Source organism: Leucoraja erinacea, chromosome 17 (genome assembly GCF_028641065.1).
Source record: "Leucoraja erinacea ecotype New England chromosome 17, Leri_hhj_1, whole genome shotgun sequence".
Taxonomy (NCBI): domain Eukaryota; kingdom Metazoa; phylum Chordata; class Chondrichthyes; order Rajiformes; family Rajidae; genus Leucoraja; species Leucoraja erinaceus.
The window spans coordinates 6856775-6877506 of record NC_073393.1 but is presented as its reverse complement, the minus strand read 5'-3'; the positions used below and the strand labels follow the sequence as shown (position 1 = coordinate 6877506).

The window sequence follows — 20732 nt, the reverse complement described above, 5'->3', positions numbered from 1 at the left end:
TCGAGTCCATAGCAGCTGGAAAACTGCTACCCATCCTTATACCAGTTCACAACTCGTGGTCATTAACTTTGTGGGTTATATGAGATGAGGCAATGAGTTTAGGATTGGACCATGCCAACAGGTTATTCAGTGCCACTTTACATGCTGAAGGAAAGGGGAACTGCAGATGCCGGTTTACAAAAAAAGACACAAAGTGCTGGAGTAACTCCAGCAGGTCAGGCAACACCTCTGGAGAACATGGATAGGTGACAATTAGGGTTGGGACCCTTCTTCAGACTCCAAATTCAAATTCTCTCTACCAATAGAAAATTGAAGAAAGATAAGAAAATGATACTAAGAGGCTGAAAAAAATGAGGGGAGATGGAAGTACATCCTTGGTTTTATGTACTAAACACTGATTGTAACACCATTTGTGCATGATACTCCGTTTGCAAAATTAGTTACTTTGGCTTTAGTGGATTCAAATTTCAGAAGTGGATTATTATAACCATAACATTACACATGGTAAATATCTGGCCAAGGATTAAATTTTATACAAACTCGCTCTGCATTGTAAATGTAATTATTTAAATTTTAATATGTTTGATTTTGAAACGAAATAGAAAGCCGTTAATATTTCTGAAAATATTCCATTGTTTTTTGGTGATGTTTAAAATCTGTAAAACTTCTGAATATTGATTACAGGCATGCTCTCCCTTTGACATCACTGGACCTGTGTGCCAGCTTTTATCTTGCTATTTATTCACCTTAATACACTTTTAACTAATTTTATTTTAACTATATTAATGGGCGTTTTCAGTATATTTATAAAATATATAAGAAGAGAAAGTCTCCTTTCTGGGTTAATAGTCTCCGATATTTTATCTTTAGTGAGAATTGCATTACATCTCAGAAGATGCAGATGGAAGAGATGAAACAAACTGTTGAGATACTAAGAGAAGAGCTGCGGATGAAGGATAAAGAACATGAAGAGTCTCTTCTGCATCTCAGAGAGCATCAAGCAACAGGGCAGAGGTAATTCAGTTCTTTATGACCAGATTATAATTGAATTATTTGAACATTTATAATTGAAGCCAAGAAATTAATGACTGTACATTGTAATTACAGCAATTTTTGTCCAAATCATTTGATCACGCTTTACATTTAAAAACCCCCTACTGTTTTGCATTCTGGAAAGCTTTCAGAGCACAATTTCTCTAATAGCAATTGTTAAAAGAATAGCAGAGTACTTAAAACCCACAATGGCAACAAATCAATTGGAACCAATACCATTGTAGTTTTGAAGTTGAATTATTTTCCAACAGTTAACAGCTGCTGCTAAACCCAAAAATTGTCACTGCATGTATGTAATAAAATCTCACTGAAAATAAAGCTGCAGTCTATAAACGGTTAGATTTGATATTAATTAGTCATTGCACAGCAATAAACAATTTTGCACTTGCCATGCAATGGACAACATATAAAATGCTAAATTACATTGATTTCTATGGATATTAGTTGTTCACTGAATTCAAAATTAAGATGTGAATAAATGACCTTCCACATGTCCCAAAATATTCCTCAAATCAGTAGATGGAACAAAAAAATCTATTATTGATGTCAATGAGTAACCTTAGTGATATTATAATTTACACAATTATATTGAACCCTTTACGAATAATACAAATAAACCCCTTGCATTAAATTAATTTAGTGGTTCGCAAAATGTACTCCAAGGTTTTTTTCAGCAAAATAGTTGAAAGGTATAGTCAAGAATATAGCAGTTAGAGAAGTTGATAATTAAACATCTTTCTTGTCACAACCACACAATATCCCTAAGCTAATGAAGTCCATTACATCACTTCGACCTGTATATTTTAACCAGTGGGCCAGTGGCGTGGTGAAAAGCAGCTTTTAGAATGATATCCAGAACAACTTCTCTCCAAAAGCAGTGATTAATTGGAATAGACATCTAAATAGAATTATAAAGCCAAGAACTTTGTAATCATTTCAGGGACTTGTAATTTCTGTGATGTAGACCGTGGAATTTTTAAATAGAAGAAAGTTTAGATTAGTTTAGAGATACAGCATAGGAACAGGCCCTTTGGCCCACCAAATCCATGCGAACCATCGATCACCCGCACACTAGTTTTATGTTATCCCACTTTCACATCCACTCCCTATACACAAGGGTCAATTTACAGAAGCCAATTAACCTACAAACCTGCACGTCCTTGGAATGTAGGAAGAAATCAGAGCATTAGAAGGAAACCCAGTCACAAGGAGAATGTACAAACTCCACATAGAGATCGAACCCGGATCTCTGGCGCAGTGAGGCAGCAGCTCTACCAGCTGCACCAGTGTGCTGCCCTAAAGTGCATTGTCAAATTAAATGTCATTAAGAAATTGTTCACTTGTACGTGTTTGAATTAAATATTGAAGCACAGATATCCAAGAGATTATTTGATAACCTTTTAAAGCAATGGCTTGATCAAATTCCTTTAAAATACTCATAAATCTAATTAAATTGTGCTTGTGATCTTACTTGACTACTTTCCTATAGCTTTCTTGTAACAAGAACTAATAATTTTGCAGAGTTTAGGTTGCTTTGAAATAAATGTCAAAGTACTTATTTTCCTTTATTAAAATCATGTTTTTTCCGTTGTTGTGGTCCAACTTTGAACAAAAGGTTGTAGATGTGGAAATGTGCTCTACATAATGTTTCATTACTTAATATTTTAACTGAAGAAAGTTGCCTCAATGTCTGCATTCTACCACATATGTTATCCATCTATTAACATATTTTACAAGGTTGATAGATCTCAAATAGATTTGCTGCAAAATGAAAACTTATCTCTGCTAAATTGATTCATTGCATTTTCTGACTGGTGGGTTACAATAATCCCCGTTGCTGTTGTTTTTCAAATCTGGTCAAGGGACGTGAAATAATTGCAAATTGAGTTAAGCAAATTGGCTGACACTGATCATAAGTCGGCATAGCATTCATTGAGCTAGTTAGTTGTGACTATTGCCACTTATTCCGATCAGAACCATTCAAACATTGAGAGTGAAGCAAATCCTAGGCTTCCAAGCAAGTACTGTGCAACATAGAAGCTGGAAATTACCCATTGATTTGGAAGGCCGATTCCAATCCCAGAAAGAGTGGACTCTATTATTATCCCCTCCTGAAGACTCAGCAATGAAATGCAGCCCTTCTGTCAGTTTTGGCCATCATTTCACTGGGGAATTGCCTCTGAGATTTTCATTAGATCAAACTGGTTACAGGCTTTGAGCCCTTCTTGATATATTTGGGAGTTATAGCATAAGGATTTAGAGGTAAAAGAAAAGATGTTATTTTATTAATATTAATGTAGTTTATTTTCAATTACTTGTGGTAAATAATTCTACTTTAAAAAGACGAATAATTCTACATTTTTTTAAAATCTATTTATTTCACTGTCAATTACTCTGAAATTCATATATATTTTTAATTAATTAAATAACTTACAACTTTTACAGCCAGCAAAGCCCTGCCCCCGATACAAAAAAATGTCAGTTCATTGGTACGTTGATTTTCAAAAACATAATAAAAAAGGGGTATTTGTTCATTTAAAAATAAGTTCTCAAAGGTATTGAAAGGAAATGCATTGTTAGCATTCATTTTGAGAGGACTAGAATATAAAAGCAAGGACGTCATGCCAAGTTTTTATAAGGCAGTGGTCAGCCCACATTTGGAATACTGTGAGCAGTTTTGTGATGGCTCTGAGCAAGAATGTGATGGCTCTGAAGAAGGTCCTGAGGAAGCTTATGAGAATGATCCCAGGGATGACTGGGTTAACATATGAGGAGCGTTTGATGGCTCTGGGCCTGTACCCGCTGGAGTTTAGATGGATAAGGGAGGATTGCATTGAAACTTACCGAATAATGAAAGGCCTAGATAAAGTGGATGTGAAGAGGATGTTTCCAGTTGTCAGAGAGTCTAGGACCAGAAGGCACAGTCTCAGAATAAAAGAATGTACCTTTAGAATGGAGCTGAGGCAGACTTTCTTTAGCCAGACGGTGGTGAATCTGTGGAATTCATTGCCATAGATGGCTGTGGAAGCCAAGTCAGCAGTTATTTTTAAAGCAGAGTTTGATCGGTTATTGATTAGTAAAGGGCCTGTCCCACTTTCACGACTCAATTCAAAACCTCTGCCGAGTTTAAAGGACCTTTAAAAAAAAACAAGATTGTGGTAATCTACGAACTCCAACGACCTTCCACGACTATGTTCACAAACTCCTACGAGTGTGTCTACGAATTTCCACGACTATTTCGATGCCCTCCTTACGAGTAAAAAGTTGCAATTTCTTTCATCCCCACCATTATTTTACTCGTGGACATTTTTTATCGGGCTGGAAAAAACGTCCCGACTTACCTGATGCCACGAGTACCTACGGCTAGCATAACGAGCCGCTACGATATATCTACGAACTCCTACGGACTCGTTACGAACATTCTGCGAGTTTGAATCAAGGGGAAAACTCGGGAGAATTTGTGAATAACTCGTGAAAGTGGGACAGGTCCTTAAAGGTGTCAGGTTACAGGGAGAAAGCAAGAGAATGAGATTGAGAGAGAACAATAGATCTGCTCCTATGTCCTACGAACTTATGCTGGTGTTTAGGCGGATAAGGGTCCAAGAATAATTGAAAGTGAAGTAAATAAAGATTAAAAACAATGAAGAATTATTGTCTGCTTTTGTTTTAACTATAAAATATTGCAATTGCAACCAGGATAAAGATGTGGGTTTATGAAATTGGGCCCTATGATTAAAAATAAGTTAAAACTGCTGTTGCTTATTATTTTGTATGCTTAGGGTTTTTGAAAATATTGTGCAATATGAGTTAATGATTATTCTTTGCTTTCATTGTTTCAGTGCAAGAGATAAAACTGCCTTACTTTGACGTTTACATGGTTATTTATTTTAGTACAAAAGTGTAGTAAATCTAGTTGCACAGAGTAATACAGAATGGTGAACCATGGACAAATAATGGACAAGATCAGGCAGATATGTTACTATCCTGTTGAAAGATAGAGCATAAAATATGATAACCCACAATCACTGTCACAAATTATTCACTGGAGAGAGAGAAGCACTCGTGCAACAATGTGTTCCACAAAATAACCACAGTAATTAAATTGGAAATTGTACATCATTTTTATTTGTTTACTGCATGTAAACAATTTAGAGAGCAGCACAGTAATACAGGTTTGTTGTGGCGGCATGTACAGTTCTCATTGAAAATCTTTCTGCTGTCATGTGTTCCACACATGTTTCATTTCCTTTTTGTATAAAAAAAGGCTTTGGACATATAGATGTACTTGTGGCTCACGTGCAAGTAACTTATTTAATCAGAAAATCCTTTTTAGTGCTAACATGATTTTTTTAATAGATGTATTGATCTTGTGGAACAGCTGCACAAATTAGATGATCCCATTCATTTATTAAATTGTAAAACACAAAATAACTTTCGTACCACAATAAACATTTTCATATTATCTTAAAGGTCCAAAAGCTCATTTTTTAAAGTTGAACGCAGTCATATGGGTCGTAACAGTTGCTTAATTAATGACCATGGAGAAAACCGTAGAACTGAGTGTTCGAGGGCAAGATAACTGACATTATTCTTGCACATAATGTAGGTTTTTCAAAACTAAATAGCTCTCTACAAGACAGTGAAACATGAGTGAAGCAATTTTAAAGAATCCTTTTAAATTAGAATATATTTTAGGTAAGCACGTGGAAGTACAAGGAATAGAAGGATATGAATCACGTGCAGACAGATGAGATCAGTTTAACTTAACTTCATGTTCGGCACAAACATTCTGGCCACATCTTCCCATCCTCTCCCTTTTCGGCTTTCCGCACAGACCGCTCCCTCCGTAACTCCCTAGTCAATTGGTCCCTTCCCACCCAAACCACCCCCTCCCCTGGTACTTTCCCTTGCAACCGCAGGAAATGCTACACTTGTCGCTTTACCTCCCCCCTTGACTCCATCCAAGGACCTAAGCAGTCTTTCCAGGTGAGGCAGAGGTTCACCTGCACCTCCTCCAACCTCATCTATTGCATCCGCTGCTCTAGGTATCAACTGCTCTACATCGGTGAGACCAAGCGCTGGATTGGCGATCGCTTCGCCCAACACATCCGCACAGTTCGCATTAACCAACCTGATCTCCTGATGGCTCAGCACTTCAACTCCCCCTCCCATTCCGTATCCGACCTTTCTGGCCTGGGCCTCCTCCATGGCCAGAGTGAGTCCCACCGCAAATTGGAGGAGCAGCACCTCATACTTCGCTTGGGTAGTTTACACCCCAGCGGTATGAACATTGACCTCCAATTTCAGGTAGTCCTTGCTTTCTCCTTCCTTCCCCTCCCCTTCCCAGCTCTCCCACAGCCCAGTGTCTCCACCTCTTCCTTTCTTCTTCCCGCCCCCCCACCCCCACATCAGTCTGAAGAAGGGTCTCGACCCGAAACGTCACATATTCATTCGCTCCATAGATGCTGCCTCACCTGCTGAGTTGCTCCAGCATTTTTGTCTACCTTCCATAATAATCAATTTGATTTTTTTAAGATTATTCCAATTCATGGATATCTGTACTTGATGACTGTCTTTAATCAATACATTTTTTCTTTTGATGGCTGATCAAAGTACATGCAAACAGATGGTGGGAGCCCTTTTCATTTGCAGAGATTTGCATTGCGAAGTCAGTAATTAGGAGCTGATCTGAATTACTTTTATGCAGAATCTTTACTATTGTTAAAGAAAACACACACTGCACAGCTATACATGAGTAACGCTACATTTACGTGCATAATTTGTTTTTAGCCATTCCACAGATTGCATTTCCTGAAAAAAATGACATGTTATTTATGTCATGGATACTATTTCCTCCACACTTTAAACAAACTGTTTAACTTAGTCAATTAAGTTTGTTTATTGTACAATCATCATGCTGATATGCCAGACATGCATCTTGCCCCAGCTCTGACTCCTTTCTGGGCAGTCCTCGACAGTGTTGTCAATAGCACAATAATATGTCAACTCCTACTCATTAATCAGCTGTCTTGTCGTCACCTTCTTTTGCTATTTAACTACTTCATTAATAGAATCAGATCATCTATATATTACTAAAACTCTCATCTTGTCTGTGTGTGGGTGTGTGTGCGTGCGTGGGTGTTTGTCATGCCCTGAATTACGCCAAAACGGTACCAGATAGCGCTACAATTATCGAACACCTTACTCACCATTGTCCTGCGGTGTGGTGTATCAAGTTTTGTTTAGATTGATGTTATATTTTACAAGTTATTCACATTTTTGTACTTTACTAAATCCAGTTTGAGAAAAATCAGTCGCAGTTAGCAGCTATGATGTCACAATGGGATCTCATTTACATAAACTGCCCGTGAGCCGTGCTCCACCCGACAATGACATCACGATGGGATTAATTTACATAAACTGCCCATGAGCAGTGTTCCAGCCCACAATTACATCAGAATGGGATCAGCAGCTTCCACCTCAATGGTGGTAGGGAGGGGTTAGGGCGGGAGGGAGGTAGTAAGATTTTAAAAAAGATCAAGTTTTAATCAAGTTCTTGGGGGGAGGTTTAATTTACAAAAAAAAAGTGGTTTTCATTGTGGGGGGTGAGGTGGAATGTGGGAGAGGTTTCATTTACAAAATAAAATTCGTGAAATTTCCTTGTGGGATGGGGGGGGGGGGAGAGAGATGAGCGCGACGCCGACCCCTCCCCCCACGTGGGTTTTTTTTTTATTTTGGGGGGGGGGAATAGGGGGGAGGTTTAATTTACAAAACAAAATCCGCAACTTTCCTTGTGGGAGGGTGGGTTGGGGGGGGGGGGCGAGCGCCGCCCCTCTCTCTCTCTCCCCCCCCCCCCCCAAGTGGGGTCAATTGATCGGCTCCGGGAGCGCCGACTGAGGGTACGGGAAGGGAGAGGTGAGGGAGGGAGTTAGGAAGGGGAGGAGGAGAAATGATATTTAAACATTGTGTTGTGTGGGGGAATGAGATAGAAGTGAGGAGTGGCGGAGCAGGGAGATAGATGTAGACGAGGGGGTTAGGGTGGGAATGACTGAAGGTAGGGGGAAAGCTGAGGGAGGGAGTGGGTGAGGGTAGGAGGAGTTGATAAAGAAGAGGGAGGGTGAAGAAGGGGAGGGAGGGTGAAGAGGAGGGGGAGGGAGTGCTGGGGATGAGGGGTAATGAGCCACGCCTGCACAGTTGGGGGCTATGGGTGAGTGGTGGAATATTGCGTTGGGGGAACAGGTTGCATTGGGGGAACAGGTTGCGTTGGGGGAAGGGGTGAGTGGTGGAATATTGCATTGGGGGAATAGGGCCCAATGGGTCCTCCTTGATCTAGTTACCCCTAAGAATCAGCAACTGGCAAAACCATCATCTACTAATACCGATGTGTATTATCTCTCCACATGAAAACATTTTTAGGTTTGCAGTAAAATTCACCAATAATGTCATTTTCATGAGATATAAAGTGTTATATGTTGACATGACAATTTTTCCTTTTCAAAATGCCACATAGTTGTTACAATGAAATCTCAGAATGACTTAAAATTAAACTCAATTGAAGAGCTGCATTTAAACCAGATCAAATTTCACATTAGGCATGTTAGTTATCAAATATTTGTCTTATCATTCACGGGTAGTTTGTTTATTTGTGTGACTTGTTTATATGACTTGATTGATCAGGGTTTCACAATGGTGCAGTTGGTCGAGCTGCCTCACAACGCCAGAGACCCGGGTTCAACCCTGAACTCGGATGCTGTCTGTGTGGAGTTTGTACGTTCTCCCTGTTATCACGTGGTTTTTGCTGGGCGCCCTGATTTCCTCCCAAACCCCTAAGACGTGTACGTTTGTTAGTTAATCGGTCTCTGTAAATTGCCCTTTATTCTGTATGGCCTGTATGGAGTGGATGTGAAAGTGGGATAACATAGACGTACTGTCGACGGGTGATCACTGGTCGCCGTGAACTCAATGAGTCAAAGGGCCTGTTTCCATGCTGCTTCTTTAAAATTAAAACTCAAACATATCCATCACTGTACTTTCTACAGGTGTGCATGCACCTCATTATTACCAAATAATCATTGGGATCCTTATGCCTGCTCACAATCCCACCACTGCACGTTCCCCTGCAGACAAGGATGGATGAACAAAGTTTTGATTCTTTTGAGCGGAAGATTACATTAAAAAAAACACATCCAAGGTTTATGCTATGGAAAATCGATTCTGCTCCGTTCACAGTATAATACGTTCTTTTTTTCCTACATTATAGGACAACTATCAGGGACAATGTAGAGATGATAAAGCTACAAAAGCAACTTATGGATAAAGCAGCTTCTTTGACTGTCTTGGAGGGGAAATTTTTGCAAATCCAGGAGGTAAGAGTTCAATTATCAGAAGCAATGCAGATTTCTAAAAATATAATCCATTTCTTACACGGTAACATAACTGGTCGAGGAACCACGGTTTTGCAAATTTAATTTAAAAATCCTTTATAAAGTAACATAATTTAAAACATAGAAGGTGAAGTACCAGGGCCATTAATTTCAATAAATTGCATTCATTTAATCTGTCTTATTCTAGAAATGCTACTTGAGAAGCAGTAACTTTTTTTAATTTCGTACACGGGATTTATGTCTCAAAGTTGAAGTATTCAGCACAGATTTCTCAAGCCAGGTGTTACATTTTATCTGAATGGCCTTTGAACTGCACAGGTCACTTGCACTGATTCAGGTGTCAACAAAATAGTTGAGGCATGCTCCAAACTACCTGAAGAGACCAAAATACTGTCCACCATCTCTATCTACCCAGTTACCAGGCCTGATTCGTTTGCAGTATAACTTTGAGTCTCATGGATGTTGTTGCAAAATAGCTTTGCACAAAACAGGCTTCACCCTCAATGTTTTATAGGACTTGCATGTCTTTCGAGCCTCTGAAGTATTTCATAGAATTGTAAAATTGTTACAACAAAGATGGAAGTCATTTAGCCTATCGAATGCATGCCAACTCTTATAGAATAGTACAATCCCACAGTTGTGTTCCCCTGTTTTTTCCCCCCGATAGTCCTGCAAATTATTTGCTCTCAAATGTCACTTCAATTCCCTCAATTAATGATTTTTATTTCCAGTATTCTTGTAGGCAGTGAATTCCAGATGATAACTGATGTTTTTTTCTCACATCTCCTTGTATCTTTTTTACAAGATTTCATGGCAGAACTTTGAAATGTACAGTAACTCTACTGTTATTGAACATGTATTGTTTTACAGAACCAGAGAACCATGAAAGCCAGTCACGATGCCTTAATGAATAAAGTTGATGAACTGAATGCACAGCTGAAAGAAGAACGTTCTAAGTGCCTATGTCTTGAAAATCAGCTGCACTCAACCTCATTTTCGCAGAAAACATCTGAAGAGGTATTTTCGTTATTTTCTTTCAAAATATATATTAGGTAGGGAATTGCGATTGTAAGTGAAAAGATATATTGAAAACATTAATGGTTCTAAATCTCATTTTGAATGTAAGTAATGTCTTAAAATAGTTAATTTAGTTAAGTAATTAATCTAAGCCTAAAAATAAGAGCACATATTTTAATTCCCTCTATCGTTTAATATGATAGCATCTGGTTAAACACATATTAGGCTCATTTGGAAATTCTAATTAAAAGGAGCATTGATTTTGTCAAGTTTAAAACAGTTTTACACCATCTTGTTTTATTACAACTGTTTTGAACACGTTAGGTGACAAATTGAAAACTGACAAATTTCTGCTATGTTTTTCAAATCGCTGTGAACAGCATGAAAAATCCACCATAAACTAATTCTAAGAAGTGTTGATTAAAGAATTATAAGTGTACGAAACAGCTATGGAAATTAGATTTAAAAGATGGAGACAGTTTAAACGGGAGAAATATAACATTCAGCATTTGTAAGAAAAATATACAGAATTCAACCTTTGTTTTATCCATCTTGTTATTGTTTTGTGGCTTTGTAATCCATTTTTCATTCAGCTAAAAGAGAGAGTCAAGGATTTACAAAAGGAGCGAGATCTTTTGAAGGAAAATTATGACAAATTATATAACAGGTACCTAATTTTACAGTTTTAGTTTCATGTATTATGTATCATGTTCTTCATGAATATATTCTGCATCCATACATATGTTCATTGTTCTTTTGCCCTGGTACATAAATGCTCAGTTACTCACAACTGGATGTATGGGATTAAATCATCGTGTTCCAACTCATTTCTGTCATTTGTGATATCTGGTTTAATATATCTATAAGCTGTGGTTCTGAAATGTATTTCATGGTGGGCATTCCAGACTTCTGTCATAACTCTGTTGAGATTCCACAGAGATAGAATACAAGCAAACTTGTACATAGATTCTCCTGTTCATTTGATTAATCTGCCGCTATAACAATGGCTCAAGAGTAGTTAAACCTCTTTGGAATTTACTTTTCTTCCTCCATTGTGTACAATATTTTTAATTGGCAAGCCATGCCAAATAATAATATTCTGAATGAAAATTGCTAAAGCCAATGGAATTTTGTTTTCATCTTTCTATTCTTACAATAGATGGACCTTATTTGATGAAAGTGTAAGGTTCATCCAGTTTAGTTTCAATTAAAAAATAAATGGTAGATGTACACAAAATTCTGCAGTAACTCAGCGGGACAGGCAGCATCTCTGGAGAGAAGGAATGGGTGATGTTTTGGGTCGAGACCTTTCTTCAGACCTGAAACCTAGGGCTCTTAAAAATAGCGGAGTCAGGGGATATGGGGAGAAGGCAGGAACGGGGTACTGATTGGGGATGATCAGCCATGATCACATTGAATGGCCGTGCTGGCTCGAAGGGCCGAATTGCCTACTCCTGCACCCATTCTCTATTGAAACGTCACCAGGGAGTGATCAGTGGACCCGCATCATGGAGTCAAGGATGTCAGAGGGTCGGCAATTAGGGGAGGATTGAAAAGGGAGGGAATATGTGACAGAAACCCCAGGAGGAAAATATGGTTGTCCCATGAATGGCCTTTGCTGGGCCTGTTCCTCTGGCAATGCAAGAAATAGAATGTTGTACAAGAATTTCGATCAATAACAGGAAAATTGCATCAGATTTGAAAGTGGAACTCCTGCTGAACATATGGATTAACCTTGGAGAGGAAACAGCACAGATTTATCAAAATTATATCAGAGTTAAAGTTTTAAGCTATCTGGGCTGGTTAAATAAATCTGATTTGTATTTCCTCAAAATTGATAGGTCAGCGAGCAGATCTAATTAAGATGGTTAAGACGATTGAAGGTTTTTTTGGAATAACTAATTAAATCTATATTCTAAAAGGGGATTCAAGAGAATGGGGGCATCATTTAAAACTAGATATAGATCATTAGGCTGCTTCTATTCCCATCTCCAAACTTCCTCATAATGCTCCCTCACTTTTTGCATCCATTTTTCAGCAATGAAGATGACAATGTTCTGGGTAGTGACATTCTCATCGACTGCTCTCTACAGTAATCACTGGTAGGAGGGTTCTCTAGGATTGATAGCAATAGTCATTTCCCTCTAATATTTTGTAGTCTGAATTCAAAATGGCAAACTGGACATTAAAAACATTCCAATTAAAATTTGGTGAGTGCATGGGAGTAGGTTTACTCTGATATAAGGATTTAAATATCCATCCCTAAATTTAAAGGTCTTTTTAAACACTGAATCATCCTAACACAACTAGAGAGCAGTCTTGAATTACTTTCTACCTCATTAGTGACTCTCGGACAATCTTTGATCTGACTTTACTGGCTTTACCTCGCACTTAACGTTATTCCCTTATCATACTTCTATACACTGTAAATGGCTTGATTGTAATCATGTATTGTCTTTCCGCCTACTGGTTAACGTAACAAAAGCTTTTAACTGTACCCCGGTACACGTGACAATAAACTAAAGTAAACTAAACTGACCTATCTGAAAAATAATTTCTATATATTTCAATGCAGTTTTAACCTTTTTCATAAGAGTCCAAGGTTTTTTTTAAATATATTCTTGTTTACTTTGTTTTACATTTTGGTTAGTATTTTTTTTAAATTGAGCAACTAAATTTTGTGTTTATGGCTTTTAGTTTAGCTATTTACCCTTTTCAAATGGTTATGTGGGATCATAGTATCAAAGCAAAAAACTGACATTCTGTAAAAAGATAATTCAACCATACTTCAAATGGCAATGTTCTAAATCACATAAGGCTGACAATTGGCAGAATTGCCATGTACAGTTGCATTTTACTCCTTCCTCTCTCTGTCATTGTGTTCTTAAAGAAGATAGCCTGCATTACATACAATGTTTAGCAATGTTTTGGCTCTTGACAAAAAGTTGCAAACATCCCTTGGTTGTATTCAGAAAACACTGGACAGATGTGGCCACAAAGCACAAGCAAACCACAATCGTTCCAAACATGACAGAAGAGAGAATAATAATGTAATTGTCTTTGAATGAAAATTTCACTGATGTAGGTTATCTTCCAGAACAGCTCTTCAAAAAAATATTGAATAGAATGCAGTTCTCCTTTAACATGAATATAAACTAGCTTAGATTTTGTCAGTTGAAACCAATTACATTTGGAAAGGAACTTGGAGTCATAGAGTGATACAGTGTGGAAACTGGCCTTTCGGCCCAACTTGCCCACAATGGCCAACATGTCCCAACACTAGTCCCACCTCCCCCGCGTTTGGTCCATATCCTTCCAAACCTGTCCAATCCATGTACCATGTTTCTTAAATGTTGGGATAGTCCCAGCCTCAACTACTTCCCCTGGCAGCTTGTTCCATGCACCTACCACCCATTATGTGAAAAAAATATTTTCTCCTTAAACCTATGACATCTGGTCCTCGATTCACCTATTCTGGGGAAGAGTTTCTGTGTATCTACCCAATCTATTCCTCTCATGTTTTTATACACCTCTATAAGATCACCCCTCATCCTCTTGTGCTCCAAGGAATAGTGCCAGCCTACTCAACCTCTCCCTATAGCGCAGACCCTCTGGTCCTGGCAACATCCTCGTAAATCTTTTCTGTACCCTTTCCAGCTTGACAACATCTTCTGGAGAAGGGTCTCGACCCAAAACGTCGCCTATTTCCTTCGCTCCATAGATGCTGCCTCACCTGCTGAGTTTCTCCAGCATTTTTGTCTACCTCTATAGCATGGACATCTCCATGCAATTTTGCTTTCAGAGACTGACATTTTTATGATACATTGTTGCATCCATATACCTTTTTTTTTTAACCTAATTTTCATGTTTATCTCACAAGAGAGTCGTTTGTGTACAGAAGCTTTTCATTGTTCAACTTTCTTAGTCTCCATTCTCCATCACCTTTAGTCTGCACTACACTGATTTTCTCTTTCACCAAATCTATTGATGCAGGAGAGGGGAAATTTATATTTTTTGAAGTTATTTTTCTCGTGAATCATTTCTAATTATTAATATAACTATAAATACCTGTGCTCACTTTGATTCAGTCTTATTCATCTGCAGAGACATTTTTCTTTCCTTTAAGTGCATGTCAGAAAACAACTTCCATTGAACAATGTTTCTTGGTTTTGCCATCTTTCTTAATAAGACAAATGCCACATTTTACATGCACAGCAATCATTCTACGGGCCACAATGTCTCAGGCATTTAAAAACACTAGTGCTTTGTGGTTTCATTTCCTTTCAACCAGCAGCTGCATCCCTAACAACCCCTTAAAAAGCAATCAGGTGGATGGTGAGTGTTATTTATATTGAGGGAATATAAGGACTTGTATGGTTTTGCATATCCCCTGTTGTTGGATAATTTGGATCTATGTATTCAGCTGGGAGTCTATAGTTGAATTCCTTTCCTTGTCCCACAGATCCAAGTGATGCCAATTTTTTTCTGGCTATAGATCTCTAAATTAAGGCCAGTCCCTTTGCTCATCCCACAAACCCTTTCATGTGATTTAACCGCAGTCTGAGCAAGGCGCCTTGGTTTCAACAGCAGCAGACCAGCATATGTTTGCTTAATTCCTGAGACATGATGACAGCAGTCTTTGTGCCACTAAGGCTTTTTTATTTTAATTATTATTCTCTGTGGAGGATTACATCCAATAGTTCCTCACATGCCACATGTTTGGTTACAGTGCTTTTGACATGACCAACGAACAACAGTGGAAGTTGAAGGAGCAGCAGCTGAAATTACAGATTGTACAGCTCGAGACCGCACTAAAATCCGACCTGGCTGACAAAAATGATATCTTGGACAAAATTAAACTAGAAAGAGGTATCTTTGCATCTGAAATAAATGAAGCTTGCAAAATCTGCATACACAAATGCTTACCACAGGGATGATTGTTTCAATGTTTCCTGTTTGCTTACATCTGTTTGTTATTGTAAATAACTTCAATTATAGCAGTGAAAAAAACAATGCATGTGGGTAGTAAACTATTGGTTCATTGTATGCTGCCCATGCGAGGAACACATTTTCACAATGCTTTCAGAAGCTAATATCTTAGACAGAACTTGTTTTTCTTCATTTAGCGGATACTGGTGTCACTGGCAAAGACAGCATTTATTATCAATCACAAATTGGCTGTGAATAGGTGGTGATTAACTGCCTTTCATGGACTACTGCAGTCCTTCTAGTGATGGTGAACCACCTTTGTTTGGTTGGGAGTTCCAGGAGTTAGATCCTCCACAATGAAGGGTTGGCAATATATTCCCAAGCCACGATGACTTGCAGAGCAATGGTGTTCCCATTTGTCTGTTACTCTTATCCTCCTTGGTATGGTCATACCAACATGCTGGAAGATGCTGCCAAAGTAGCACAGGTAGGTCACGACATGGCATTTTATAATGGGTTACTTTGCAGCCACAGAACACCGTTGGAGAGAATATGAATGTTTGTGGTGGACAGGATGCCAATCAAGTACGCTGTTTTGTGCTGAATAGTATTAAGCTCCTTGAGTGTTCTTGGAACTAACCTACTGAAGGCAAGTGGAGACTATTCCATCACACTCTTGACGTGCCCTATTGATAGAAAGGCAATGAGTTGTCAGGAGTAGGGTCACTTGCAGGATAGCCACTCTTATTTCTTTGCTCTTTAGCGATATTCAATATTATTTTGATGGCAACAGAATCAGCAGTAGTAATTTTATTGAACATAAGGATAGGTGCTCACACTTTCTCTTTTGAGAATAGTAATTGGCTTACTTATGTGTGACGTGAATGCTACTTGCCAATCATCACCCCCATGCATCAGCGTCATCAGGGTCTTGCTTTGTGCAGGTGTGGATACTTCTCCTCAGGAATTGTGAAAACAACTGAACATTGGCAGTCATTACCGAATACCCCATGTCTGAAAATCAAAAAAATTACAAATGCCAGAAATTTGAAATAAAAACCGAAAATGCTGGAGTTGCTCAGCAGGCGGGGCAACCTCTGCGGAAAGAGAAACTGAGTTAAAATTCTTGGTCAAAGACCTTCATTAAAACTGAGAAAGAGAGCAAACTATTAATAAATTACAGTGAAAATGCAGGAGGGATGAAAGTTAATTATATTGCATTCATCCCTGGTCTTTTCCAAATACGAAGATCTGGGAAAATAAGAAGTTAATTTCCAGAATATAGAGTTAGCATCAAAAATAATTGTCACAACACAACAGTTTAATTATTGCTGGTAGTAAAGTTATGCAAAAAAATGGTGTTAAGTTAAACTCCCTTTTCATTTAGAAAGCTGCCAACGTTATAAAGTTTGAAATCTATTTATTACCTTTATAACTGCTATTGCTTCTTTGTTTTCATATCAGTTTGTAGAATCTTTCCAGCACAGCATAATTATACTTAATGAAAATAAGAAAAAAACTGTTGATACTGTAATTGTGAAATGCGAATAAAAAGTTCTGGAGCATCAACAGCTCAGGATGTATCTATGCAAAGAGAAACAGTTATCATTACAGGTGGAAGGATCTTTCATTAAAAAAGCTGGTCTCATAGTTAAACCTGACTAAAATGTTAAAGTATAAAGATACCATAAGATAAAACATAGGGCAGCACAGTGGCGCAGCGGTAGACTTGCAGCCTTACAGCGCCAGAGACCCGGGTTCCATCCTGAGATCGGGTGCTGTCTATACGAAATTTGAACGTGGTCCTTTGGTTTCTCTGGGTGCTCCGGTTTCCTCCTATACTCCAAAGATTTTCAGGTTAATTGGTTTGTGCAAATTGTCCCTAGTGTGTAGGATCGTTTTAATGTACGGGTTGATTGCTGGTTGGCGCAGACTATGTTGGCCGAAGGGTCTGTGTCCACACTGTACCTCTAAAGTCTAAAGTTAACTTTTGTCTTGCATACAAGTTTTTGAAAAATCCATAAGCCCATTGTATGAAAATTGTGCCAACATGGTATTTATTATTCGCAATCGTTCAAACCAACTCCAAAGAAAACAGTCAAACTTTGCGAAATCAGTTCAGAACCACAGCAAATTAAACCTAAAACAAAGACCTGCCTGTGTAGTAGGATATCATAATCATTCCTACCCTGCCAATATTTTCCTGCCAATATATCCGGTCTCTTGAGATGTTTTTGCGGCACATACTGATCATCTCCCCAGCTTTGGGCTACACTCATTTCTGCATTAGTCCACCTTGTCTCTTCCTCAGAGTCACCCCATGATAAACCTCCACCCATCCTTTCCCCCAATGTCAGTTTTTCAATTGATCATTTTCCCATAACTTGTTTGTCCCCAACCACTTCCACTATGGTCCCCACTTTCCACAATGGCAGGAGATTCTGAGGAAATGCCTCTGTGGATATTTGGATGGTCTATTCTAAACTGCATGTTGTCCCAGGCCTACTGCACTATAGTATAGCTTGCTACAGAAATTCCCATTTTTATGGGCAGTAGAATTTGTAGGACAACACGATAGGATGTAAAATTGATGTGAGGTACCAAACAGCCAGTTTGTTTTCCAAAATGGCATTTGCAACACAGCATTCCACAACGTTGGTGTGTTTATGTCTTAATAGAAGGGATTAAAGTGGTTTATGAAATGAGCATCTGTAACATGTTAGATCATTCAAGAAGAGCACTGTCAGCATCATAAAACCCTGAAGTTGTATCATGGTTTTAATTGTATGTGTCTGTACAGAATAATTATGATATATTATTCTTTAAATAAAAAAGTCTGTACAGGCAGTAGGTACAAAGCTTAAAAGCAGACTTCACAAAAATTGTACAAGATAGAAATGATAGTTTTATTAACAAATATATTTATCCTTATAGATAATTACAGAGTTTAAATGTCTGATTATTTGAGCGAAGTAAATAATAGCAGGTACAATGTATTTGAAAGGCCATCAACTTGAAAGGTTAACTCCATTTCTCGTTCCACACATTCAGCTTGACGTATTGAGTATTTTCTGTTCTTATTTCAGTTTTGCAGCATCTGTAGTTTTTTTGAGTTTTGATTACAAAATGTTAACTGTTTTACATGATATACATTTATGTTCCAGTGTATTTATTTTTATGAACACGTTTAGCAGTTCTTGAAATTATATTATATTTTATTATTACCAATGTGTATTCATGTGTAGTAGTCTCCTGCAGATGAAACTCTGTGTTATTTCAATAATCTATGGAGATTCATTTGATGTTTATGTACATATGTAAGGAACCTAATGCCATTTTTGGCAGCCACATTCATATTAGAATAAGCCTTATGAATATCCAAATGCCTATAAAATGGCTTGATTTGATCTGGGCCCAGGTATTTTTCTGATGGACTTGTACAGAGTAGATTGCCTTCCAAATTGTGCCATTTTGGCTCATTTTATGGCAGTAAATCAGATACAATGGTTATGTTTATGCCTCCCTGGACTATCCGTTCCATCTATTATTGACAAGTTGAATCAGACAATCATGATCAGAACAAATTAATCTAAAAATATATATTTTTTTATCATTTTTGCTAAACTATCTTTCTTTTGGAAAGAATTGTCCCTAATTAACTGAATAAGAATTGAATTTTTGAACCGACCCATGTTCCCTTCAATTGAAAATGAGGCAGAGCATACAAAGAATAGGTGAACCAATATCAACTATGTTGCACCTGCACTTAAATCATATGAAACAATGACGTTTTGTGATTATTATATCATTTTAAGAAAACAGTATATCATGATTACTCTAATACCATTTTTCAGCTTTTCAAAGAAATGTTTATGACAAGGCGCAGAGCTTCTTTAAAACTTTCGGGTGGAAGATACTTATCTTTTAAAATCACAATTATTATTTGCAGTGCCTGAGAAAATTTAATTGCTTATCTTAACACATGAAGAAATGCTATAAAATTATTGGGAGGGAAATATTTTCCTACGTTGTAATAAATTTATAAATCTGCTTCCAAAGAACAGGTTTACCATTTTGTTACATAGAAACATAGAAAATAATTGCAGGAGTAGGCCATTCGGCCCTTTGAGCCAGCTATTCAATATGATCAAGACTGATCATCCCTGTTCCTGCTTTCTCCTCATATCCCTTGATTCTGCTAGCCCTAAGAGCTACAGTGCCCTCCATAATGTGTGGGACAAAGACCCATCATTTATTTATTTGCGTCTGTACTCCGCAATTTGAGATTTGTAATATAAAAAATCACATGTGGTTAAAGTGCACATTGTCAGATTTTAATAAAGGCAATTTTTATATGTAGGGGGCGCTGCTCTGGCAGCAGCCATGTCAGCAGCGCGTCAGTTTTTTCAACCTTTTTTTATTTTTTAGTGTGTTTTAAAGTATGTATTTAATGTTCCTTCGTGTGTTTTGTGTGGGGGGTGGTGTGGGGGGGGTAAGGGGTAAACCGCTTCGGTCCATGGAGAGGCGAGTTTTTTCAGGTCGCCTCCCCCGTGGCCTAACATCAAGGATCGGCGCGGCTTTTCCCGGAGACGCGCCCGGGGGCTTCAGTGGCGGGCGCAGCGTGGACTCTCATTGTGGAGCGGGTGAGCCCTCGCTGGAGGGGAGCACTCCGTTTCGCTGGCCCGGGGCTGCGGGCAGCCTGAAGCCGCGGTCTGCAGAGTTCCAGCTGGCGCGGCGTCTACAGCCCGGGATCCCTCGTAGGGGACCCGGGGGAAGAAGAAGCCATCACTGCCGGCCCGCAGCCAACTTCTACCGCGGGTCCGGCATGGACTTACCATCACCCCTGGAGGGGAGCTTCGACCGCCGGCCCTGCAGTCTACGGTGCTTCTGGCTGCGGCAGAGTCTTTAAATCTCGACCGATCGGCCTACACCATCTTAAAGCCGCGGTCTCCGGTGAGGAAGAGCCGTTTCCTGGTCTGACTCTGGACTCTGGTCCTGTCCACGGGGGGGAAATGGAGGAGCACTGGCCAAATTTTGTGCCTTCCACCACAGTGATGATTGCTGTGGTGGATGTTTGTGTTGCAGTTTTATTGTGGTTGTGTGTTCTTTATTATTGTACTGCTGCTAACAACCCAAATTTCCACCGACCCTGGTTGTATGGCAATAAATTATATCTATCTATCTATCTATCTATCTATCTATCTATCTATCTATATATTTTGGTTTCACCATGTAGAAATTACAGTAGTGTTTATACATAGTCCCCCCCCTCCATTTCAAGGCACCATAATGTTTGGGACACATGGCTTCATAGGTGTTTGTAATTGCTCAGGTGTGATGCAGCACATA

The 20732-nt window shown here is 38.6% G+C and overlaps 1 protein-coding gene across 2 annotated transcripts in view; it reads left to right on the top strand.

Moving 5' to 3' along the window:
• Positions 1-20732, top strand: part of rpgrip1l (RPGRIP1 like) — a 112289-nt gene that overhangs the window by 24094 nt on the left and 67463 nt on the right. For both annotated transcript variants that reach the window (XM_055648433.1, XM_055648432.1), the window contains exons 7-11: positions 871-1014; positions 9314-9419; positions 10308-10454; positions 11048-11121; positions 15184-15323. In XM_055648433.1, the coding sequence (XP_055504408.1) occupies positions 871-1014; positions 9314-9419; positions 10308-10454; positions 11048-11121; positions 15184-15323 (611 nt within the window). The remainder of the gene's footprint in view (positions 1-870; positions 1015-9313; positions 9420-10307; positions 10455-11047; positions 11122-15183; positions 15324-20732) is intronic.